The following is a 24,326-nucleotide window of genomic DNA, read 5'->3' on the forward strand; positions in this document are numbered from 1 at the left end:
ACCTTCCACTAGCCCAGGTTGCTCCAAGCCCCGTCCAACCTGGCCTTGGACACTTCCAGGGATGGGGCAGCCACAGCTTCTCTGGGCAACCTGTGCCAGGGCCTCCCCAGCCTCACAAGTAAAGAGCAGCTCATCTCTTTGTCCAGCCTCAGAGTGCCTTGAGCCAGCCTTGGCTCCGCCTCACGGGAGCTGGGAGGGAGGGGAGGAGAGCGAGGCAGGAGCAGCCCTTGGGCTCTGGTCCAGGTCTCACCCAGCAGAAATGTTACAGCAGGAACAGGAACCTGTCCCTGCAGCCCGGCATTAAAGAGCTGCCTGGGAACCTGACCCCGTGTCCGTGACGTGCTCAGGGAACAGCAGAATTCCTGCAGCCCGGGGATAGACGAGGAAAGACGAGACACAGTTGTCTTGTCTCATTTTAGTCCTGTGAACTCGAGATGGGGAACACCCACGTGCTTTCCCTCGCCGCTCCCGGCCTGGGCAGGATACTTTCCTGGCAGCCCATAGAACACAAACCTCCTGCTTTGAATCCTGCTCTTCCCTGTGTTGATGCTGCTCCTCACGGAGTGCTATGGATCATGGCTGGCAGTCCTGGCTCTGGGCAGGGGGGGAGCAGCAGCTGCCCTGGCACTGAGCACACGAGGCCCCTCGCTGCCCTCAGCGTTCCTGAGCCGCAGGATCTCCTGCTTGTACCTGCGGTGGGAAGCAGCACAGTGCAGGCACAGTCCCTGCGCACTGAGCCGTGCCAGGAGCTCTGCCTGGCGAGTAGGAACCCACAGCCTTTCATCTCAAAGGTGTTCGTGGGCACTGCAGAGCCTGACCTGACTTGCCAGGTGGGCAGTCACGGCAGGAAAGGTGGATCATGGTCCGACAGACAGGCCCTGCTTGTCCTCACCCTTCCCTGCCCCAGCAGCTGCTCTCCCTGCTCCGGGGCAGGATGAGCCAGGGAGAGAGGAATGTGGATGGGGGGCTGCTGGGAGGCAACCCCCTCTTAGCCCCTTGTGAAGGCTCAGGGAGACCTTAGAGTCCCTCCCAATGCCTAAAGGGGCTCCAAGGGAACTGGAGAGGGACTTTGAACAAGGGCCTGGAGGGACGAGGGACAATGGCTTCCCACTGCCAGAGGGCAGGGTTAGATGGGATATTGGGAAGGAATTCTCTGTGAGGGTGGGGATGCCCTGGCACGGGTTGCCCAGAGAAGCTGTGGCTGCCCTATCCCTGGAAGTGTCCAAGGCCAGGTTGGACGGGGCTTGGAGCAACCTGGGACAGTGGAAGGTGTCCCTGCCCATGGCAGGAAGGTGGAACTGGATGGGTTTTAAGATCCCTTCCAATCCAAACCATTCCATGATTCTGTGATTCCTGCAAAGGATGGGTGAGCAGGGAAGGAAGGAGACGTGTGGCTGGGCATGTGTGTGTCCCCCTGCCCTGTGGAACAAGGGCTGGTGGCAGCTGCCTGCACAGCTGGAGGTGCAGCAGGACATCAGCCGTGCTGGCAGTGCTGTGGCAGTGCCAGCAGTGGGCACGGACAGCGTGGTGGGCACCATGATGTCCCTGGCAATGAGCCTGGAGATAAACTGGGAGCACAGGGCAGAGCAGGGAGATCCCACCATCTCACCTGGCAAGATGCTGATTTATGTACTCCTGCAGCTCCAACACCTGCTCCTCTGCCACGACAGCCCGAGTCAGCAGCTGGCTCCTCTCCTGCTCCAGATCCTCCTGGAGGGGCGAAGAAAAGTGGAGAAAACATGGAGAAAACAGGGAGGTCTGTGAGATTGGAGTGAAGTTGCTCAGTCCCTCTCTGCCAGGCCCTTCCAACCACTTCCCCGTCGCTCTGGCCTCTCAGCCACAGCAGCTCTGGTTTTTTGGCCACAAAAATACACCCAATGTAGGTGTTCAGCTTTCAACACCCCCAGGTAATGGTGGAGCCCTTCCTCAGGTCACTGTGGACAGGGAAAGGCACGACATGGAAGTGAATATCTTTGCACCCAGGGGGAACCAGACTGAGAAGCTGATTCAGATTCAGCCTAGGCTTGAGCCAGGTCAAACAGAATCATGGAATCAATGAAATCATGTAGGTTGGAAAAGCCCTCTAAAATCATCAAATCCAACCACTTCCCCAGCAGTGCCAAGGCCACTGCTAACCCACATCCCCAAGTGCCACATCCACATAGCTTTTAAATCCCTCCAGGAATGGGGACTCCACCTCTGCCCTGGGCAGCTGTGCCAGGGCCTGACCACCATTTCAGTGAAGAAATTTCCCCAATATCCATCTAAACCTCCCCTGGCACAACTTGAGGCTGTTTTTTCTTGTTCTGTCCCTTGTTCCCTGGGAGCAGAGCCCGACTCCCCCCGGCTCCCCCCTCCTGTCAGGGGGTTGCAGAGCCAGAAGGTCCCCCCTGAGCCTCCTTTTCTCCAGCCTGAGCCCCCCCAGCTCCCTCAGCTGCTCCTGCTGCTCCAGCCCCTTCCCCAGCTCCGTTCCCTTCCCTGGACACGCTCCAGCCCCTCAATGTCCTTTTTGTCATGCAGGGCCTAAAACTGACCCCAGGATTGGAGGTGCCTCAGCAGTGCCAGCACAGGGGACGGGCACCCCCAGTTGGTTATAGAGATGCCAAGATGCTTGTTCTGAAACACAGGCAGGAGCGATGAGGGGCTGCTCTCCTTCCTTTAGCAGCAGGGACAGTAGAGCCTTGAGACATCACCTGCTGGGACCTGTCAGCATCACTGGGTGGGCTGAGGCCAAAGCCAGAGCAAGGCTCCATGGAAGGTGGTCCCCAGGGCAGTGGTCATCACGGCCCCAAGGCTGCCGGACCTCAAGGACTGTTTGGACAATGCTCCCAGGGACAGGGTGGGATTGCTGGGGTGCCTGTGTAGGGCCAGGAGTTGGACTGGATGATCCTTGTGGATCCCTTCCAACTCGAGATATTCTGTGATTCTGTGAAAGTTTCCCCCCTCCAGCCTGGAGCAGCACATCGGCCCCAGGGCAGCACATCTTTGCCATGTGGGTGAGGGATAAGCTTTTACTCCAACAGGCTGTTCCAGACTTTTACCTGGGTGTTGTGTGTGAATTCCCGGAGCTGCTTCCTGACCTCTGCCCAGCCCTCCTCATCCAGCTGCCTACGAGAGAAGAGCATATTTGGATCATGCCCAGATATCAAATCCAGCCCACCCACAGGACACACAGCTCCACACAACTCATGCCCATCCCACCATGAACCCCAGCCCTTGAACCTTTCCTCTCCCAGTGCCCAAACCTCTTCAGGGTATGCGGCACCATCCCGTGCCCAGGCACGGGAGTCACAGCCCTTCTGCCAGCCTGGGATTGCCCACCAGGGCAGCTGGGTCTGTTCCAAATCACATCATCACTCGCACGTCGCAGGCCTCCGTGCAGAAAAAGCCCTGAACCTGCCACTGCAGGGCTGAGTTTGGTGGGAACAGAGAGCCATCAATGGCCGAGGCTGGCGCTGGGAGCACGGCCCGTTCTGGTCAGCGAGCACGATAGGTGAGCTGTCTGCTCAGCCCGGCGTGGGAAAGCCCTTCCCACTGCCTCCCAGTCTGAGGGAGGAAAACAACAGGTCACATCTGATGCTCGGGGAATTTGGGCTGTGTGAAGGGAGGAATGCATTGTGCTCCCAGCGGCTCCGGTGGCTGCAGCTTCCCAGCCCAGGGAATCCCGGCTGGGATTCCATGGGAGCCAGAAGAGAAGGGGACAATAAACAGGGAGTCCATGCAGCTGATAAGCCTCCATGGCATGGGGGGCGGAATGAGATGGTCTTTAGGGTCCCTTCCAACCCCAACCATTCTGTGATTTAGTGATAAAAGCAAGAAGCAGGAACTAGAGCTGAAATGCTGTGGGAACACTGGGATTCATGTCACCAGCTGGAGGGGCAAGGTAACAGCATGAATAAACCCATCACAGTTTGAAGTTTGGTCTCTTGACAGTTAAAAAACCTAAACAAGATGCATCACTAAAATTCAGACTCTGGATTTTCCAGATCTTGCTCCTATGGTGAGTCTGATAAAATTAATGCATCTACTCAAGGACTGCTTCTATTTTCAGTGTGGAAAGCATGGCAGAGGCTGTTTGAATCTCAAGCTTGTGCCTGAGACCCTTCCAGAGCCCAGGGGCTCTGGCACTGACCCACTCCTTGGTGCTGGCACCCAGCTAATGGAATACCTGACACGTTTTCTGGGTGACCACATCTTAAAAGGCTGAAAAATCCCAGCTTAGGTTTCTCCTACGCTTTGTTCCAGCTCTCCACAGCTATAGCTGTTCGAGTTTCAGCAGAGAAACAGAGCAGGGGGAAGAGACTCATCAAAAATGAGCAAATCCAGAGCTTGTTGGGAAGCCAGGGAGGCATCAGCACAGTGGCACTGAAGGGTTCCAGCCCAGCTCCTGCACTGGGAGGGAGGAGAAACAGGACCATCCCAAACTGGTGGTGTTCCATAGCCCCTTCTCAGGTTGTGATCCACCAAAGCACTTGGGCATATGCTTAATTTCAGCTTCTAAAGAGGTCAGTGGGACTATAAACAGGATTAAATCAAATATATGCTTAAGAGCTTTCTTGGATCAAGGCCCAAATGACCAACTCTCTTCCCCGCAGGAAGGGCTGTGCTGAGGGGACAGCCAGCTGTTCTTCCCAGAGCAGGCCCAGAAGCTCCCTTTCTCCCTATTTATTGCTGTCTCCAAGCAAGCAAAAGAGATTCCTCAATGCACACATTAAGGAGAATTTGGAATGACAGATATCCTCCGAAACAAACAGCACTTACTGCTCTGGAGGCAGTGGAAAGGCAGAGGCTTCTTTCAGTCCTTTCTGGAGGCAAAAGAAGAGCAGGATTCCTGTAAGCATTCAACCATTGCAATCCCAGATCCTGCCACCTTCATAGAAATCACATCATGGAATGGGCTGTGTTCAAAGGGACCTCAAAGTTCATCTTGTTCCACCCCCTGCCATGGGCAGGGACACCTTCCACTAGCCCAGGTTGCACCAAGTCCCGTCCAACCTGGCCTTGGACACTTCCAGGGATTCAGGGGCAGCCACAGCTTCTCTGGGCAACCTGTGCCAGGGCCTCACCACCCTCACAGGGAAGAATTTCTTCCTAACATCCAATCTAAATCTCTTCTCTTTTAGTTTAAATCTGTTCCTCGTGTCCTATCAATCTCTGCCCCTGTAAAAGTCACTCTCCCCCTTTTTTGTAAGCCCCCTTTGAAGGGACACAACGTACCCCAGCACTCCCACAGCCACCAGTGCCCTGGCAAGGAAATGATGTGCTGTAGAATCTCAAGGTTTTAAGTCTCCCATCCTCTGAATTTTTAAATAAATGCATCCCATGCAAATCAAGAGATGTTCCTCCCATCCCTGGAAGTGTCCAAGGCCAGGTTGGATGGGGTTTGGAGCAACCTGGGCTAGTGGAAGGTGTCCCTGCCCATGGTGGGAAGGTGGAACAAGATGAGCTTTTAAGGTCTTTTCCAACCCAAGCCATTCTGGGATTCCCTGATTCTGTGACTGGGAGATGATTGGAATATTCCCTGCCTGTGCCACGGGCACAGCGAATCCTCAGGGAGAGGGTGGATGTGGGACCCAGTAGCATGGTTTAGGGGTGGCCTTGGCAGTGCTGGGGGAACGGCTGGACTTGATGATCTTGGAGGGCTTTCCCAATCTAAACAACCCTGTGAATGCCTAAGAAAGGGGCTCAGTGTCACCTTAAGACTCTCCCCACCACTCCCCAGTTTCCCTGCCCAGCCTCCACCTTTTGCAGTTCCTGGAGCTGCATTTCCAGCTTCGCCTTTTCCTCCCGCAGCCGGTTCAGCTCCCGGGTGGTGTTTGTGAGCAGCTCTGGGTCCGAGATGGAGAAGTGGAGCTCAGCAGGGCCACAATCCATAGCACTGCTCCCCAGGGACCGGATCTGCTCTCGCTGGAGCCTGTAACGTGCCAGAGGGGTCAGTCCCTGGTTGCTTTTTTGGGTGACAACACCGAGCAGTTCTGCTGCTCCTGGAGGTACCATTCCCTTGGGACCTGCTGGTTTCTGGCCACCTGCAAAGGATAAGTGGGAGCATTCCTGGGAGAGTTTCTGAGGGGAGCTTGTCCTAGAGCTATTTGTAGCTTTTATACCACAAGTATTTCTGCTGCTTCCCACAGCCCAAGCTGCTGAGAGAGCTGTGGAGTGGAGCTGAAAGCACTGCAGGGACGGGCTGGGAGGTGGAGCTATTTGTGGTACCTCTGCATTTCCACACCATCCAGCGTGGGATCCATCTCTCACCCTGAATTTTACGTGGGAGAAACATATGTGCAAAGCAGCTCCATGATGTCCAGAGCACCCTGACGTGCAGCTGGAGGCACCTCGATCCTGGATTGGCAGGAGCAGGGATAACATGCACTCCACATCCCCTGCTCCCCCTGGGAGCCTCATTTGCCTCCCTCTAGGACAGTGGGGTGGGTGCTATGGGGCACTTCACTTGGTCCTGAAGGCAGAGGTGGCCCAGAGCCTGTCTGAGCCTTACCCATAGGCAATCAGCAGGTTCTCGTGCTTCTTCACCAAGTCCTTCATGCGTTTCTTGTACCCACGTGCTGCCCGAGCCAGCTGCTCTTCCCGGGACTTGTAGGAAGCCCGGATATCCTTCAGCATGTTGTCCACAAAGTGCTTCATGGCAGCATGATCAGCTGGGGCTTTGCTGTGTCTTGTCACGTGGCTGGATTTGCTGTCCATGTAGTTCTGTAAATGCACAGACAGAGGAATTGAGGGGGAATGTTTTCCTGCTGCCAGAGGGCAGGGTTGGGTGGGATACTGGGAAAGAATTCTTTCCTGTGAGGGTAGGGAGGCCCTGGCACAGGTTCCTTAGGGAAGCTACGGCTGCCCCATCCCTGGAAGTGTCCAAGGCCAGGTTGGACGGGGCTTGGAGCAACCTGGGCTAGTGGGAGGTGTCCCTGCCCATGGCAGGGGGTGGAATGAAATGATCTTTAAGGTGCCTTCCAACCTAACCCATTCTATGATTCTAAGCCAGCCCCCCTCTGCACCCAGTTTTCCTGTATAGCCCTGCAAAATGACCTGTGAGTTTCTGCTGGGATTTTTCTTGGTCAGATAACTGGGATTGAAAGATCCTCTTATTCACTTATTTAGTCTTATTTATTTGCAGCATCCCGCAAGAGGAGGGCAGCCAGCATGGAGAGATCTGAGGGAACAGCTGGAGTTGCATTAGGGCAGGGTTAGGCTGGATCTCAGGAAAAGGTTCTTCCCCCAGAGGGTGGTTGGGCACTGACCAGGCTCCCCAGGGCAGTGGGCACAGCACCAAGGCTGCCAGAGCTCCAGGAGTGTTTGGAAAACACTCTCAGGAATAGGGTGGGACTGTTGGGGTGTCTGTGCAGGGCCAGGAGTATTCTCATGATCCTTATGGGTCCCTTCCAGCTCAGGATGTTCCATGATTCTGTGAATCCCCAGGCCAGCAGAGCCCCTGGGGCGGGGGGTACCCACCGCCACGTCCCGGATGTACCGCGCCAGCCGGGAGCGATATTCCTCGTTCAGCTCCTTCAGCCGGAGTTGCAGCTGGGAGTTCTCTGCCTCCACCTCCTGCAGCTGGCTCTGGGACGTGAGCAGCACCTGGGCACAACAAACAAAGAAACTGCTGCCCTCCAGCCAAGGAGGGGGAACTGAGAAGCTCGACAGTACACTGGAGATTTCCTTTCCAGATACTCGACTTCACTAGAGCTGGGAAGGTCCTGAGTTTTCAGAGAAGTCCAATGGAAATGTTTATAGCCTCAATTCCCCTGCTACCTTCTGTCATTTGCCACCTCCCCACCCCGGTGATTCCACCAACTCTTTCTAAAAATCAGTGAACAAAATTCCTCCCACCACCTGAGCAAGCAGCACCTTCCACCACGTGCGGAAGGAAACTGCACAGGGAGGAGAACCTTGGTGGGAAAAGCTCCCTGGAGAGGAAGAGGTGTCAGAGTACCTGGATACAAGGCATGCCCCCCTGGAAGCTCAGGAATAGCCCATGGCTGGCAGGAGGAGCAGGGGAAGGAAGCCTGTCCTCACCGCTGACTGCTCCACCAGCCTGCGCTGCGTGTCCCCAATCGCTCCCTTTGCCTCCTGCAGCTCCTTCCCCAGCCCCAGCCTGGACACACAGGAAGAAAATGGGTTATATTTTAACCCCCCCAAACTTCTGCCCCATCCCTGGAAGTGTTCAAGGCCAGGTTGGATGGGGCTGGGAGCAACCTGGTCTAGTGGAAGGTGGCAGGGGGTGGAATGAGATGATGTTTAAGGTCCCTTCCAACCCAAACCATTCTGGGAGTCTCTGTAGGTCCAACACAGCCAGCTTGGGGAAGGAAATCACTGGGATGACAGAAATCTCCCAGCAGCAGCTGCCATTCCCCAGATGTGCATCAACCAGCACCACAGAACTCTCCCCATCAAAGGTGAATTGTCTTCCCCAGGCACAGGGTCTACTCCTGCATCATCCCTGCTGGGGCAGCCTTTCCCAGGTCATCAACCACATCCCATGACAATGGAAGACCTGCTGTGGGGGTAAGGGCTGGGGCTGGATTCATCTCTGGGCTGTGTTTTACAGAATGTGGATTTTCAAGGTGTCCCTAAACACCACCAACTTTAAGCAGACAGCTGACTCTTTGAAGAGCCTTGAAAACATCAGGTTTTCCTTCCAGGTCTCACTTCTTCCAAGGGTGAATCATCATTCCCACCTTGTACCCCACCAGAGACAGCCTGCCTCCTCTCCTGCTCCCATGGATCAAATCCAGCTGCAGTGAAGCCCATAAATGCCCAGCCAAGCAGAAGGTGCTCCCAACACTTACACTCGCTCCTCCAGCTTCTGCTGCTGCCAGTCGTGGGTTTTCTTCAGTTTTTCAAGCTCCACTTTTATGTGATCCTGGTTTCCAAGCAACTGAGGGACAAACAAAGAGGAAGATGAGGCAGAAGGCTGAGCAAAGAGAGGACGAAGTGAGGAGAGGGCCCAGTGAGTGGTGACATGCTGGGGAAAGGACTGGTTAAACTGGAAGGGACTGGTGCCCTGTAGCACACCAGAAATGGAGTCTGATCTGCAGACAGGGCACGTGGAGGTGCACACGTGTCGCTCTCCCAAGGGAAATTCTCACGTTGAGAGCCACATTCCCAGCAGGAGCTGGTGGTGGTTTTGCAGGGACTGCAGATGGGGAGGAGGCTGAGAGCATCTCCCTGCTCTCCGTTTCGGGTGTTTCATCACCCCCAGCTTTCTCAAGTATGAGCAAGAAGAAAATAAGTGTCCTCTGCACTTGTTGGCTTTTAAACTCCTGCCTGTGTTCACCCTGACAGGGCACGGACGAGGGCACCACCTGTGCCCTCCCTCAGCTCTGCCTGCACATCTGGAGTTACCCCAGCCTCATTTTGCAACTGCACAGCTTAAAAAATAATTTCAAATGAATCAAGGCATCAGCTGATCCACAAAACTCAAGTTAGCACAAGGAGGTGCCAGCCACAGTTGGAATCAGTCCCCCCTCTGTTTCCCAAGGATCCAGCAGCAGACCCCACACACTCACGTTTCTCTCCAGCTCCTGCCGCTCGTGTCCAGAGGCAACTGCATCTTCAGGCTGCTTTTAGGAGAGACAGAAGGGCCTGTTAGATCCTTGTCCAAGGAGCTGGTGGAAGGGCAGAGAGTTCCTTACCTTCCCCCTCACCCTTTCCAGCTCCGCAGAGGATTGTTGGGCCATGGCAGGCGGGGGGGTGCTCTCTGTGCCAGGAAGGGTGTTCCTGCCTTTGGCCAGGTTGAGGAGCTCTTGGGTGAGCTCTTCATTCCTCCTGACCTGCCAGGTCAAACAAGAAAGAAAGAAAATCCTCCTCACCTGCTGCTCCTGACGTGTGCACAAGGCAGGCACCCCTGAACCCTCCCAAAAGCAAGTTTTAATTTTAGTTCTCTCTCCTATGGTCTTATCTTCACCGGTCCAAAGATATGAGTGATTTTCTAGTTCTCATGGAAATGCATTTCCAGGCAGCAGGGTTATTCCCGTGGAACCTTATCCCTCTGCCTGTCTCTCTCTCACATTCAGATCCAGATCCCAGTGCCAGCCCTGGGCACAGCTCTGCCACCACCTCTCCTGGCCTCCAGCTTTCTCCTCCTTCCAACCCTGCACCCTCCATGCAGCTTCCCAACACCTCTGGAATGTCTTTCCCCATGGAACAGCTTTGAACAGTGCTGGACTCCATAATACAAGAGAAGGGGGCCACATCTCCATCCTTCTGTCCATCCCTGCTGACACAATCCCAGTTCGGTTGGGATGCATCCCTCAGCAGCAGCCAGCCCACAGCTCCGTGTAGGCAGCAAGATTCAAAGCAGTGCTGGTGTGAAGTGACACATTTCCAAAAGATAAAGAGGATCTGAATGAGAAAAGCTCTGTTACAGGTGATCTGGAAGGAACACTGGGGGAATTCATGTCTCCCGGGAGGGTTTCTGTGTAGATAACAAAGCTTTGATGGGGTTTATGACTGGGGACAAGCTTGAGTAATTGTTACCATGGCAGTGAATCGGGAGGATGGGAGGCAGAGGTCATCTGAGTCATCCGTGGAGAGAACAGCTTATCAAAAGATAGCACAGGGTGGGCTGGGGGAGAGCGAGGAGAAAAGAGGCTGACAAAGAGGTGAGATATACAGCTGTGAAACCTGACAGCTCCGCAGAGCCAGCCCGCTTGTTCCCCAGCCCAGAGCGATCCATCTGCAGCTGTCAGCCCCGACAATTCGGTCGGAAAGGGGGCACAACTACTGGTTTAGCCAAAAAAAAGAGGCAGTCCAGTCCCGGGTTTGAGCTGGGCTTCGCTGAGCTCCCGAGCCTGGCCTGGCTCCAGAGAAAACCCCGGCGTGGAACCCGGCTCGCAGGCACTGGGTCCCCTCCGCCGAGCGCCGCCGCAGCCGCGGGACAAAGGGAGAAGGAAACGGGGAGAGAGGAAAGGTCAGAGCCTTGAAAAGGAGGAATTTACAGCGAGTCAGAAAACAGGCACCAAGTGCCTGGCTGGCACCTTCTGCAAGGCGCTTCCCAAGGGCCGGGCAAGGCCGGCTCTGCGGCCGGGACAGCCCCGGGGCGGTGTGTGAATCCAGCACAAAGGGCGCCCGACAATTCAGCGGCTCCAACTGTTCCCGGCCAAGGGGCCGTGAATGAGTCCGCGGAGCTGCTTCTGCGCCAAGCAGCCATGACAACATATTGGCAAGGTCACAAGTAGCACTTGTAATTGGGAATGTGTAAAAGGTTCATTGTCTCCCCAGAAGAGCGCCGGGGAAGGGGAGGGGACAGAACCGCAGGCTGCTTTTCCCATTTCCTTTGGGAAAGTCCGCACTGGGAAAATAATGAGCAAGAGGCCCATGTCGCGACAAGTCCCAGCCTGCCAAGTCGGAGCCTTTCTGGCTTCAGGCAGGGATATCTGGTAGGCAGAGCCAAGGAGGGGTAAATCCCTCAGCATATGGATTACATCCAAGGAATTCACCTCTGGCTTCTGGACCATGCTCCACTGCTTCTTGGAGCGACCTGGTCTAGTGGAAATGTCCCTGCCCGTGGCAAAGGGTAGAACAAGATGGGTTTTAAGGTCCCTTCCAACCCAGACCGTTCCATGATTCTATAATTCTTCAGGATGCTATCCAGGCACAGAACTGAATCCACGTGTTTTCACCCTCTGAAACATTCCAGGATCCATGTGAAAACAGTGTGTTATTACCTCTAACTCGCTAAACCCATCATTTAGAGATGTCAGCTGCCTGAAAATCCAATTTTTGACAAACATACTGCACCCCCTTGGGGACAAGGAGCAGCTGAGAGCGCTGAACATGGAGCTATTCCTCCACGAGGAGGGAGCAGAGCAGCTCTGCCTCGTGCTCCAGTGGGATGACAGGGTGGGTTCACCCCTCTCTGAGAGCTGAGCTTGCCTCCTTGTAAGAAATTCCCGTTTCTCAGCTTATGGAAGACAGATGATCAGCTCACAGGGGTCACTAACCCACGGCATGATCATGATCCTGCATCCTCCTCTACCAGAGCTTTGCAGACCATCCAGACAGACCGGACCAAACAAACGTGCCTGGTCCCAGCTCCACATCTTCCCACCACAGCCCGGCATGGAAAACCAGGTCATTCAGCTGAACCGGCGAAACTATCTGCTGGGGGAGGGAGGGAGGGAGGCAGGAGAGTGTCAGTCATTCCATCCAATTTAAAAAGGGGGAGAAGCAGGAGAGAGGAGAGGGAGGGGAGAGAGGAAGGGCTATTGAAGTAGCTGTTCTTGCCAAAGAAATACACAAATCCAGGTCCGAAAGACTCTGGTTAATAATTGCTAAGCTAACAGTCACCGGGAAGGTGACTATCTTTTAAGGAGCCATCAGAAACTTGCTTGAATCCAGTGTTTTTATAAAGCTGTCTGCCTAAAAGCTCCCAGGCCCCTTCCCGCCGCCCGAAAAGAGAGCGGCTCCAATCCGTTCACGTGCAGCCCGCGCAAGCCAAGCAGAAAAAAGGGAAACAAAGCGCGCTGGCAGCGCGGGGGGAGCGGCCCCGTGTGCCCGGGCCAGCCCCGCCGTGACCCCCGGGAACAGGGATGGGGCCGGCCCGGAGCGGGGAGGCTGCGCCAGCGGGGGCCGGGATCACTCGGGTCAGCGTGGGCTCAGCGCCCACCCCGCTGCGCAGAGCGGGTCCCACAGACCCCGCGAGGAGGGGGAGGTGTGACACCAAACCCCCGGCCCTGCAAACAAACCCAGGGCCGAGTCACAGCTGAGGGGCTGGACCTGCCCCGGCCGTGTGCCCCGGGCTGATCCCACAGCGTGGGCAGCAGGGGAGGGGGGATTCTGCCCCTCTGCCCCCTCAGGTGAGACCCCCCTGCAGAGCTGCCTCCAGATATGGGGGAACCAACAGCACAAGGATGTGGAGCTGCTGGAGAGAGTCCAGAGGAGGCCACAGAGATGCTCCAAGGGCTGGAGCCCCTCTGCTCTGCAGCCAGGCTGAGAGAGCTGGGGGTGCTCATCTGGAGAAGGCTCCAGGGAGACCTTGGAACTCTTTCTAGGGTCTAAAGGGGCTCCAGGAGAGCTGGAGAGGGACTTGGGACAAGGGCCTGGAGGGACAGGACAAGGGGGAATGGCTTCCCACTGCCACAGTGCAGGGTTAGATGGGATATTGGGGAGAAATTGTTCCCTGTGAGGGTGGTGAGGCCCTGGCACAGGTTGCCCAGAGAAGCTGTGGCTGCCCCATCCCTGGAATTGTCCAAGGCCAGGTTGGACGGGGCTTGGAGCAACCTGGGCTAGTGGAAGGTGTCCCTGCCCATGGCAGGGGAGTAGAGTTGGGTGGCCTTTAAGAGGCCCCTTCAGCTCAAACCATTCCCTGATTCTCTAAACAAGCCTCACTGGAGCTGAGCTGTGACACGAATACACAACCCAAAGCCACGAAGCTGCCTGTACATCAGAGGAATGTGAGATGGAGTCGGGAACACCAGGATGAGCACCAGAGTCTGTCTCACCTCCTGGTCCAGCTCTTTCCCAAGGGCCAGGTAGTTGCTTTTCAGAATGATGTACTCCTGTGCCAGCTCCTTCCGAGCGCTCTCCAGGGCTTGCAGGTGTTCCCGCAGGGAATCTCGCTCCCCCGTCACCTTCTCACTGCACAGCTCCAGCTCCCGCACACGGTTCTCCAGGGCCAGGATCTGCAGAGTGAAGTCAGCAGGATTAGACTGTGGCAGAGACCAGGAGCAGTCACAGGGAGATGAGTTTCATGGGAGTTTCATGATATCTGGGATGTCAGGGGGGAATATAGTTCCAGGCAGAGCCAAGAGAATATGCCAAGCAAAGCAAAGGTGGGTGTGTAAGGAGCTGGACTGCTGGACAAAGGCATTGGCAGGGCAGAAATCAGCTATTCCAAACTTCTGGATACCATATTTTTCAGTTCAAAGTTCTCTGTCTCGTACTGCTCCTTCATTTTGTTGGTCTCTATCTGGAGATCGACGAGGTCCTTGGAAATCTAGGAGAATTAAAGCCTAATTAAAGCCATGGATGGATTCTGAGGCCAACATGATGTTTAAGCACAACACACACCCCTCTAGAAGGAGGAATTCCCCCTCAGATTTCCTACTGGAAAGAGTAGGAAGAGGATCTACAGACCTCTTACAGCCTCACAGATCAGTTCTCTCCAACTCTCAAAGTTTTACCTTCAGTTTTTCCTCTTCACTGAAGAGCACCCTGGCTGGGAAATCTGTCTTGGAGTTAGCCAGCTTCCCCATGCCTTCCTGGGGGTCTCCAAGCTGGTACATCCCGTCGTTCCCATCCTGCAGCTGCACCTGGAGACACAGAGCAGCTCCCACAGCGGGTGCCAGCCAAGCCCTCCTCCCCCTGCCACTCACCCACCACGAGCTGCTCGAACAGCTCAGCTTTTCAGAGCCTGAACAGATTCTAGATGGGATTTTCAGCTGCCATTTTCCTCCTGTGATGAGGATTTCCTTGGCAGAGCCTCTTCCATCACCCGGGAAGGGGCTGCAGACCTTCACACTTATATTTTCCATTAGCAAGGTGCTGCACATGCTCTGTCACAGCACTCACCTTCTCATTCTCTGCAACAATTCCAAGATCCATGTGCTCAGAGGCCGGGATCTCAGCACGGTGTGGTCTGGGCAGCAACTGAAAAGCAAAGGAAGGATCTAAGGATCTCTAAGGAACTTCTCCCTGGAGGTCCAGCACTGTTGCTATCAACTTTGGTTACTGGAGGGTGTGGCACCCACCTCGATTTTAAGGTGGAACCAATAATTCCAGCCACCCTGGGAGCTGTTGGAGGGAAGGAAATGAAACTTCTGGGGAGGCTTCTCTATTCCCAAGTCATCTCACAACAGATACTGGAATGAGCAGCTCAGGAAACACCCCCAGCGAAGCAATATTGCCATTTTGGAGGTACCACAGTTATGGACCGTTCCCAAACCTGGCTGTAGGGGTGGCCTCCATCTCTAGTGCAGGGATCTTCCAGTACTTAAAGGGGGGTGATAAAAAAGAGGGAGAGTAACTTTTTCCATGGACAGATTGTGCCAGGACAAGGGGGAATGGCTTCCCTCTGCCAGAGGGCAGGGTTAGATGGGATACTGGGAACAAATCCTTCCCTGTGAGGGTGGGGAGGCCCTGGCACAGGTTGCCCAGAGAAGCTGTGGCTGCCCCGTCCCTGGAAGTGTCCATGGCCAGGTTGGATGGGGCTTGGAGCAACCTGGGCTAGTGGAAGGTGTCTCTGCCCATGGCAGGGGGTGAAACAAGATAAGCTTTGAGGTCCATTTGAATGCAACCCATTCCATGACTCTGTGATCTGATTAACGCATTAATTAACCCATTAACACTTCCATCTGCTCCAAACCATCCAGGAGCATCTGACTTGCTTCTGGGCAACTTTCTCTTGATCTCTGCAGTCCTTGTACCTCTCCTGTCAGTGAATCACCCAAAAGGTCCCAGGATCTCAGAGCTGTGATCAAGCTGAAGCTGGTGACAGAAAAGGCCTTTCCCAGTTTATCCCTTCACATCAGAGAAACTGTGTGGACAAAATCTAAACTTCAAAGCAAAGCACGCACTGAAACAAGCCCAGATTAGCCCAGACAGTGCAAAAACTGGGTTGTGCTGGTCTACACAGTGCTGCTGGCTCCAAACTGGGACCAGCCAGGCTGGAATAGGACAAATCCCAAGTGTGTGCAAAGCTAAAAGCACTTGAAGAGTCTCCAAGGTAAGAGTGAGGGTAAGAGGGAGTGTAGGGGGTGGTGGATAGTGCTGGAAAACCCTGAACAGGGGTAAAACTAGATGGACTAGATGACCTTTAAAGGTCCCTTCCAACTCAAACTAGTTGATGATTCTATGATTCTAAAATGAATTCCAGTTCTTAATCTCCTCATTTCAGGCTTATTATCGCTGCTATTTCTGTAGAGTGGGTGAGTTTAGGTAAGAATCTGTCTTTTAGAGAAGAAAAGCTTTGACAATTAATGTTCAAAAAAGACCACAGCTCTGAATAACTCTTCTGGATCTGTCAGAGCCAAGAGGATGAGAGGGAGAGGGGCCACCCTGACAGAAGCTCCATGCCAAGCAAAACTCCTCACCTGGTCCAGGCTGCTGGAGAAGCCCCTCGAGGGGGATTGAATGAAGGTCCATGGATGTGATACCCAGGGACTGAACACTCCGGGGGCTTTGGGGAAGGAGAAGCCAACAGAACGTCCAATTAGGGCTTATTTTTCTGCGAAAGAACTTAACAGACCTGAAGTAATTTTATTAAGGTAATGAAAGTGCTGATGAGAATTCACAGTCTCTTCACACCCACCCAGGAGCTGAAAGCCAAATTCACACCCTGCCCACGGCAGAGGGGGCTCAGCACATGGGGAGCTGAGCAGCAGCTCCACTCCCCGGGCACATGCTGTGTCCTGAGGGGTCTCAGCCCCACAGGGACACCCCAAGGATGGGCACTCAGGCTGTCCCAGACCCCAGGACACCTGATTTAGGAGGGCAAACAGCCCGTGCCACCACGGTGGCACAGCCAGGTTCTTCCTCATCCTCAGGGTGCCCATTTCACATGGCAGAGGACAATTAACATACATAAATATGGCATTATTTATGAAAACCCCTCTTGGTGGCAGGTGTCCTATGGGCACCAGGAATGACAGTGCCCACTTTCCCCATGGTTTGGGAATGTGAAGCAAATTTTGTCCCGGTCCACACCACAAAAAGCAATTTTGGGGTGAGAAATGAGGTTTTAGGGTGTCACTGCAGCCCCAAATCTCCATCCCTGCTCCAGAGTGAAACCAAACAGAAAGTCTGTGTTTTGTTAACCCCACCAAAGGCCAGTTCTGTACTGAGCCTTTTTCACTCTTCCTGTCAAGGACACCTTAACCACAGCAGCTCTGGGGGCTGGGTCACCCTCGTGCTCCGAGGTACCAACCTCTCCCCTGGGATGCAGCACAAAGATGGAGAAACGCTCCCAAATCCGCAGGAGTTCAAGGGGAAACAGGTGGAATATTTGTAGCCCGCAGCGCACCGGGCCGATGCCGCTGTTTGTTGTCACCTCTCCTGCAGCCCTGCCAGCCCTTGGCAGGGTCACACACCGCGCTCAGCCCCCGAGGGGACCCGCGGGCGGAGCGGGGAGAGCGGCCCCCGCCTTCCCCGGAGCCTCCCGCGGGGCCCGGCACAGCGTTAGCGCAGTGACTGGCTCCATCTGGCTTCCAGCGCCAGCAAAGGGAATTCGCGTTCGCTCCTGGGTGCAGCGGATTCCTGCCGGGAGGCGGGTGGAGCGCCGGGAATGCCCGGTGAGGTGGGAGCAGCCCACGGTGCCACCTGCCTGGAGGCACAGAGGTGCCCAGCCGTGGCACCCCCAGGCCAGGCTCCCACTGATCCCCCCTAACGCATTTTCTTTTTATATCCAATCTAAACCCACTGTCTCCCAGTTTAAAACCATCACCCCTTCTCCTCTCTTGACGGGTCTTGAGGAAAAGCTTCTCTCCATTGCTCTTCCAAGGCCCCTCATGTATTGCCAGGCTGCCACAAGGTCTCCTCTAGCTGGACAGCCCCAGCCATCCCAGCCTGGGGAAGGAGGAGGAGGAGGGAGCTGGAGCAGCTCTCTCAGCTCTCCCTTTCCATGGTTCCCCCTGGAGCTGCTCTGACCCATCGGGGTCTGCCCTGCGCTGGGATCCTGGATGTGTGTGAGCTCCAGGGGCGTCAGGAGGGACAATCATCTCCTTGGCCCTGCTGAACAAGCTGCTTGTTGTGCAGCCCAGGAGGTGTTGGGTTTGCTGGACTGCCAGCACCCACTGCTGTTAATGTCCCTTTTGTCACCCCCCTGGCATCTCCAGGTGCTTCCCCACGGGGCTGAGGAGGAGGGCCGGGATGGGGCAGGCACGGTGCTGGCAGCAGGTGTGGGGGGGGTTGTGGCCATGCAATCCCAGGCAGGGGGAGGGTGCGTGGCCCACACCCCCTGACCAGGCACCCCGAGGACCAGGCTGATCCCTCCACCCAGCAGCTGCTGTGGGACTGGCATAGAACCCACCAGGTCTGGAGAGCTGACCTGGGACATGGACAATACCCTTCCCCCTTCCTGGCACATCAGCACTGTCATCAAGGTGAGTTAGGCAAGGTGGCTGCCTCCCATCCCTCTGTTCACTCCCCAAATCCAGCTTTGACCTGGCAGCCACTGCTGGGACAGGTTCTCCTGTCCCCATGCACCTCCAACCTCCCACTCCCCGGGTTTCTTCTTTCCCCCAAACCTCAGTGTTTGGGAATATTCCCATCTGTGTCTCCAGCAACAGCCTGGCCACCCTGAGTCATGCCTTGGGGATGTCCTGACCTCTCCCAGTCCAACCAGTCCAGCCAGGCTGGGCTGGTGGTGAGGTTTCATGTGGCCACGTGGCCACCAGGGCTGTAATTGGCTTCCCTAAGAGCCTCTGGCGCATCCGGCACCTTTCCCAACTTTCCCAACACCCTTGGCAGGGCAGGAACTGACACTTGGTGATGCCCATGGGGACCTTTGCCAGCAGCTGCCAGGCCCTTGTGCCCCCACTCCCAGGTCCCCATGTCCAGTGTCGGGGACTGGGGTGGCCGGAAACGTGGGTGGCCACTGAGCACCAGGCCAAGCCCCACTCCTGGGGTTTGGTCCCTGCTGGTGTCCCCAGGAGGGTGGCACAAGCTCTGGGGTGCTGGTGTCACCCACCCCAGCTCTCTCAGGCAGCAGCATCAGGGCTGGCACGGTTTTGGTTGGGGATGAGGAGCAGGAGTGCTGGTTGCCCTGGCAATGCGAGATGGTCTCCTCCAGACAGTGACAATATTTGGCAAGATTTGCTAAAAATACTCCCTAACTCAGCTGTGACAACACCACGTGTGTCACATCCCCTCAGGGCTCACCCTGGGTTGGTGCTGTCCCTGCTGGTATCCAGAGCTGTCCCTGGGCACTCACCCTGCTGGGTGGGGATGGACCAGAGAGCTCCTGGGGTCCCACAGCTGACCTGGCAGGGCCACCAGCACCAGTCCCTCCCCAGTTCAGCCAGAACAGGGAGCCAGGGGCAGCTGGTGGCATTTCCCACACACAGGGACTGGGAAGCTCCCTGGGGAGGGACCTGCAGGCATGGGAGGGCTGCTGGGGAAGGTAAATGATTCCTTAGAGTTTAAATAGGTTTGAAAACTACTTTTTTATGATTTTGCTGCTTTTCCTAATACCATTACAGCCTTCTCCATGGCAACCAGGGGAGGCGGCTCAGACTTTGGTCCCAGCCAGGGAGATTATCTGTCAAAGCTGAAGTGATGGGGGGATCAAGTGGGGAGGTCCACACTGGCCAGGGACACGGTGGGAGGAGGACATCCATGGTGGGAGCCTAAATGAGGTCCCCAGGGTGGCTGTGGAGCCGTGGTACACTGGGCAGGTGGAGGTCCAGGTGGTCAAGGTGGGCTCATGGTGATGCTGAAGGGATCAACATTCATGGGGTTCCAGCCACAGGTGATGGGACACATCTGGAGGAGAAGCCCTCAGGGAGGTTGAAAGGTGGAGACAGGTCTAGAAGAGATGCCTCAAGGACCTTCAAAGGTGGAGATGGGTCCAGCTCCTCCCTGCACCGCAGCCACACTGGGAAGGGATTTGCTTATTGACTCTCTTTATTTTCCCATCACATCTCATTTGACATTTTCCCAGAATGGGCTGCTGGAGGCAGGGATAAACCTGCTCCCAGCCACAGGCAGGGCTCATTTAAACTTCCCAAAGAGGTTTGTGGGTTTTGGCTGGCTGAGCTGTGCTGGCTCAGCTCTTTTTAGCTTCCAGATTGATTACACCTTGTGTCAATATGTGCTCAGTGCCTATTAGTGGGTGCGTGTACCCCCATCCCGTGTTTCTCCCTTCCGATCTATAAATTCCCAGAAGAGAGGATTAAAATAGAGGGGGAGGAGAATGGCACTCAGGGCCAAAAGGGAAGGGAGAAAGCAGTGCCTGTGGGAAAGTTGTGTTGCAAGGCTGGAGCCTGGATGTCTCCCTCCAACACGTCTTCCCATGGTCATGGAACTGCCCGAGTTCAGTGATGAAGAGCTGAGATGTGGCCTGTGGAGCTGGGGGGGACATGCCAGGCCCCCACGGGAATGGGCATGGTGGGGGTACCCACGGTGTGGGACTGGTGGTGGACAGCTTCCCTGTTCCATCTCCACCTCCCAGAGCAGTCTGGTGGGAACTGGAGCTGGGGGAGATGCCAGGCTCCGATGGCACAGTGGTGGAGAGCATCCCTGCTCCACTTGCACCATGGGGGGAAACCAGGGTTGGGAAGAACAACACTGGTGGGAGATACCTGTTCCTGGAGGTGAATGATGTGAATGATGCCAAACTTCATCTTCAGGGAAGCACAGGGCTACCAGGACATGGGGAAGGGTTGGCCGTGGCTTTTCCATCCAGCAGCCACTGGCCACGAGGCTCCTCTCGCTGGGGCTTTCTCTTTGCTTTCTCTTTCTGCCCTGGAAAGTGGTAAAAGATTCCACAGAACCCCTGTTCAGGCTGGTGGGGAAATGCCCAGGGACACAGGATGAGGTCACCAGCCTCCCCAGGGGGGTTTTGAGGAGCTGCCAGGGGCAGAGTGTGATCTGCCAGCCCTGGAGCACCATCCCCCACCCCCCCACTGTCCAGGGGGCCCTCACAGCCACCATTTCACCAGTGGGAGATTGGGTCCTGATGCAGCATGAGGACCCACTGCCAGGGCTTATCCCAGGGCATCCCTGGCAGAGGAGGGCAGGCACCCAAGGAAGGGTCAGTGTTTAGGACCCTCCAGGAGCTCGGGATAGGGTCATGGGACACCCTGTGAGGTTGCCCCATCCCTCCCTCCACCCTCACTGCCCACTCAAACCCCATCTCTGGCAGGATCCCCATCCCCACTCCATCAGATTCCCGGATATCTCACTCCATGCCCTTTTCCCGAGCTGCCCTAAAGGCAGTTACAGACCAGGGGGAGCAGCGAGGAGCCGGTCCCGGTGCCAGTAACCCCGGCCAGGCTGTCCCGGGGGCTCAGCCCAGCCCGGCCCAGCAGCAGTGGGGTTAAGCCCGGCCGGGCGGGCGGCTGGACAGGCGTCAAGGTGGTTGCTCCATCCATCCCTGCGCAGGCGGCGGGGCCGGAGAGCGGAGCGGGAGCGGGAGCAGGAGCAGGAGCAGGAGCTGCCCTGCCCGCCGCCATGAGCGCAGGCAAAGGTGAGGCTGGGGAACCTGCCCCTGGGCCGGGCTGGGGCTGGGGGGACACGCTCAAACTCTGCTGGGGCTTCAGTCACCCTTCGCTCTTCTCCTCCTCCACTGCTGATTATACATTCTGGGGGCCCCCGAGCTGCCTGGGGGGCTTGCAGGCACTGTAGGGCAGAGCACAAACCTGGCTGGGGCTGCAGGGATGGGCAGGGACTGCAGCACAGAGACCCCCTGGCTCCGAGGAACAGCAAGTTAAGGGGAGGCAGCTGGGGAGGGAGGAGGAGAGGGTACTGGGGGGCCTTTCCTCATGAAAGGCAGAAGCTGCTGCAGCCACTGCAATATAGAGATGAGTTCTGGGAGTCCATGCTCAGACCCCGAGGAGTCCGAGCCATGGCAGGAGTGGGGGGTGATCCCACACCCTCTCCCAAGGGATCCAAACTCTGCAAATTGCTGCAGCTGTCCTGTGTGTGCAAAGGGCTGGGACTGACCCCTCCACCCCCCCAACTCCAGCAGTGCAGGCAGCCGGCAGGGGGTCCCAAAGGGGTCCCCCGGAGCGGCCGTGTCCCCGCACTGACCGAGGCCCCTTTCCTCACACTCCACAGCAGGCGTCCCCCTCCTGCTCCCCCTGGCCCTGCTGCTGGCCGCCGCCTCCCAGCCCCCCGGGGGGGACCCCCCGAAGGAGCAGGGGGACACGGAGCCGCCTCGCTGCCCCAGCCCCTGTGCCTGCAGCCTGGACGACTACAGCGAGGAGCTCAACGTGTTCTGCAGCGCCCGCAACCTGACGCGCCTGCCCGAGGACGTGCCCCCCAACGCCAAGGCCCTGTGGCTGGACGGCAACAACTTCACCCTCCTGCCGGCTGCTGCCTTCAGGAACCTGTCAGCCCTGGACTTCCTGGACCTGCAGAGCAGCCAGCTGGCCGGCGTGGAGCAGCACGCCTTCCACGGGCTGAGGAGCCTCTACCACCTGCACCTGGAGCGCAACCGCCTGCGGCACCTGGCCCCGCACACCTTCCTGCACACCCAGAACCTCGTCTCCCTCAGCCTCAACAACAACCACTTCAGCAAGGTGGAGGAAGGGCTGTTCGCGGGGCTCTCCAACCTCTGGTACCTGAACCTGGGCTGGAACTCGCTGGTGGTCCTGCCTGACAAGGTGTTCCATGACTTGCCCAACCTGAGGGAGCTGATCCTGGCCGGGAACAAGCTCCCCTACCTCCAGCACCAGCTCTTCTGCAGCCTCACCGAGCTGAAGGAGCTGGACCTGAGCGGGAACGCGCTCAAGGGCATCAAGATCAACATCTTCGTCAAGCTGCAGAAGCTGCAGAAGCTGTACCTGAACCACAACCAGATCAACGCCATCGCCCCCCGCGCCTTCATGGGCATGAAGGCCCTGCGGTGGCTGGACCTGTCCCACAACCGCCTCGTCTCGCTGTACGAGGACACCTTCCTGGGCCTCCTGAGCCTGCACGTCCTACGCCTGTCCACCAACTCCATCACCAGCCTGAGGCCCAGGACCTTCAAAGACCTCCAGTTCCTGGAGGAGCTGCAGCTGGGGCACAACAGGATCCGGGGCCTGGTGGAAAGGACCTTTGAGGGGCTGGGGCAGCTGGAGGTTCTCAGCCTCAACAACAACCAGCTGCAGGACATCAGGGCCGGGGCCTTCCTGGGGCTGTACAACGTGGCAGTCATGCACTTGTCTGACAACTGCATCAAGGTCCTCCCTGACTTTGTCTTCAAGGGGGTCACCAAGCTGCACAGCCTCCACCTGGAGCACAGCTGCATGGGCAGGATCCGAGCAAACACCTTCTCCGGGCTGTCCAGCCTGAGGCGGCTCTTCCTGCAGCACAACAGCATCTCCCTCATCGAGGACCAGAGCTTCAGTGAACTGCACGAGCTCCTGGAGCTCGACCTGAAGCACAACAGGTTGAGCCACCTCTCCCCCCGGCTCTTCGTGGGTCTGAGCAACCTGGAGTACCTCTTCCTGTCCTCCAACCAGCTCCTGGAGATCTCCCAGGACGCCTTCAGCCCGCTCCAGAGACTCTTCTGGCTTGACCTTTCCCACAACCAGCTGCAGACACTGGACAACGCCGTCATCTCCCCCCTGGCCAACCTCCGGTACCTCAGCCTGAGGAACAACTCCCTGGAGACCTTCTCTGTGGGCTTCCTGTGCCCCCCCTTCACCCTGGAGCAGCTGTGGCTGGGGGGCAACAACTGGCACTGCAACTGCTCCCTGAGGGGGCTGCGGGAGTTCTCCCTGCAGCACCCGGCCGTGGTGCCGCGCTTCGTGCAGTCGGTGGCCGAGGGGGACGACACCCAGGTGCCCGTGTACACCTACAACAACCTCACCTGCCTGCACCCCCCGGCCCTGGCAGGGCTGGACCTGCGGGACACCACCGAGGAGAGCCTTGCTGACTGCTGAGCTGGGCTGGCCCCTCCCAGGGGATGAGCCGTTCCCGATGGGGGATCCTCCCCTGCCACCTCCCTGCCCTGTCCCGGGGCAGCAGCAGGAGCTGGGGGTCTGTGGCCACCCCAGACAAGCCCAGCTTTGCCACCACCTCCAGCTGCCACCACAAGGAGAGTCAAGCCCAGGCAATGCTGGATGGGCAGCAGCTCCTGGGCTTCAAACTGAATACTTCAGCCCTTTAATATTTAAATAGCAGCCCCCAGTTGTTCCCAGTGGGAACATCTCTAAGCCTCCAAGATGGGGGAATGCTGCCCCGCCCCACAAGGGGCATCCCTGCCTGGGCCAGGACTCGTGTGGGACAAAACAAAGCATCCTCCTGCCACGGAGCTGTGGAGAAATCCTAAAAGCCCCCTCGAGCTCAGGGAAGGGGACAGAGGACTTGCTGGAATGATTCCTTGCAGCAGCAGAGAGGCACACGTCACTCACCTGATAAATGGCAGCAGACAAATAAACCTTTGGAGCTATTGCAACCCCTCTTGGAAGTTCATTTGTTCCACAGCTCGTGACCCCCAGCTGGGGTTTCTCCCCAGAGCCCGCTCAGGGTGAGGGGTGCAGAGCCTGGGTGGGGGTCAGGAGCTCACAGCGTTTCCCACAAGCTCTGGGTGGGTGACACGCGCCCAGAGAGGGAGCAAGAGGTGCCTGGCCATCCCCCAGAAGCCAACAGCCCTGTCAGACTCCAGCGCTGCTCCTGGCTCTTCAAATCCCAGAGAAGCGTTCAAAGGTCAGGTAAAATTTTCCTGG

The 24,326-nt window shown here is 56.8% G+C and overlaps 2 protein-coding genes across 4 annotated transcripts; one reads left to right on the forward strand and one right to left on the reverse strand.

Moving 5' to 3' along the window:
* Positions 1-10: 10 nt before the first annotated feature.
* CCDC78 (coiled-coil domain containing 78) lies at positions 11-24,297 on the reverse strand. 2 transcript variants are annotated; one of them, XM_027693655.1, is made up of 19 exons: positions 24,012-24,297; positions 20,250-20,412; positions 16,044-16,129; positions 15,378-15,438; positions 14,524-14,601; positions 14,136-14,264; positions 13,862-13,948; positions 13,455-13,634; positions 9,645-9,782; positions 9,519-9,569; positions 8,799-8,887; positions 8,026-8,104; positions 7,462-7,587; positions 6,494-6,705; positions 5,743-5,914; positions 4,762-4,805; positions 3,042-3,108; positions 1,610-1,710; positions 11-690 (listed from the first exon to the last, which is right to left on the reverse strand). In XM_027693655.1, exons 2-19 carry the CDS (start codon positions 20,289-20,291, stop codon positions 567-569), a joined length of 1,866 nt encoding a protein of 621 aa, XP_027549456.1. In that variant the 5' UTR covers positions 20,292-20,412; positions 24,012-24,297; the 3' UTR covers positions 11-566. The 2 variants fall into 2 exon arrangements, with proteins under 2 accessions (XP_027549456.1, XP_027549457.1); XM_027693656.1 differs by lacking the exons at positions 15,378-15,438; positions 20,250-20,412; positions 24,012-24,297 and having other exon boundaries at positions 14,136-14,601; positions 16,044-16,090.
* On the forward strand, positions 21,080-24,013 carry IGFALS (insulin like growth factor binding protein acid labile subunit). Of its 2 annotated transcripts, none has more exons than XM_027693657.1 (2): positions 21,080-21,136; positions 21,727-24,013. In XM_027693657.1, the coding sequence occupies exons 1-2, from the start codon at positions 21,121-21,123 to the stop codon at positions 23,538-23,540; spliced, it is 1,830 nt and encodes a 609-aa protein (XP_027549458.1). In that variant the 5' UTR covers positions 21,080-21,120; the 3' UTR covers positions 23,541-24,013. The 2 variants fall into 2 exon arrangements, with proteins under 2 accessions (XP_027549458.1, XP_027549462.1); XM_027693661.1 differs by having other exon boundaries at positions 21,109-21,136; positions 21,730-24,013.
* Positions 24,298-24,326: the final 29 nt, after the last annotated feature.

Source organism: Neopelma chrysocephalum, unplaced genomic scaffold (genome assembly GCF_003984885.1).
Source record: "Neopelma chrysocephalum unplaced genomic scaffold, ASM398488v2 Primary Assembly neopelma1_93, whole genome shotgun sequence".
Lineage (NCBI taxonomy): Eukaryota > Metazoa > Chordata > Aves > Passeriformes > Pipridae > Neopelma > Neopelma chrysocephalum.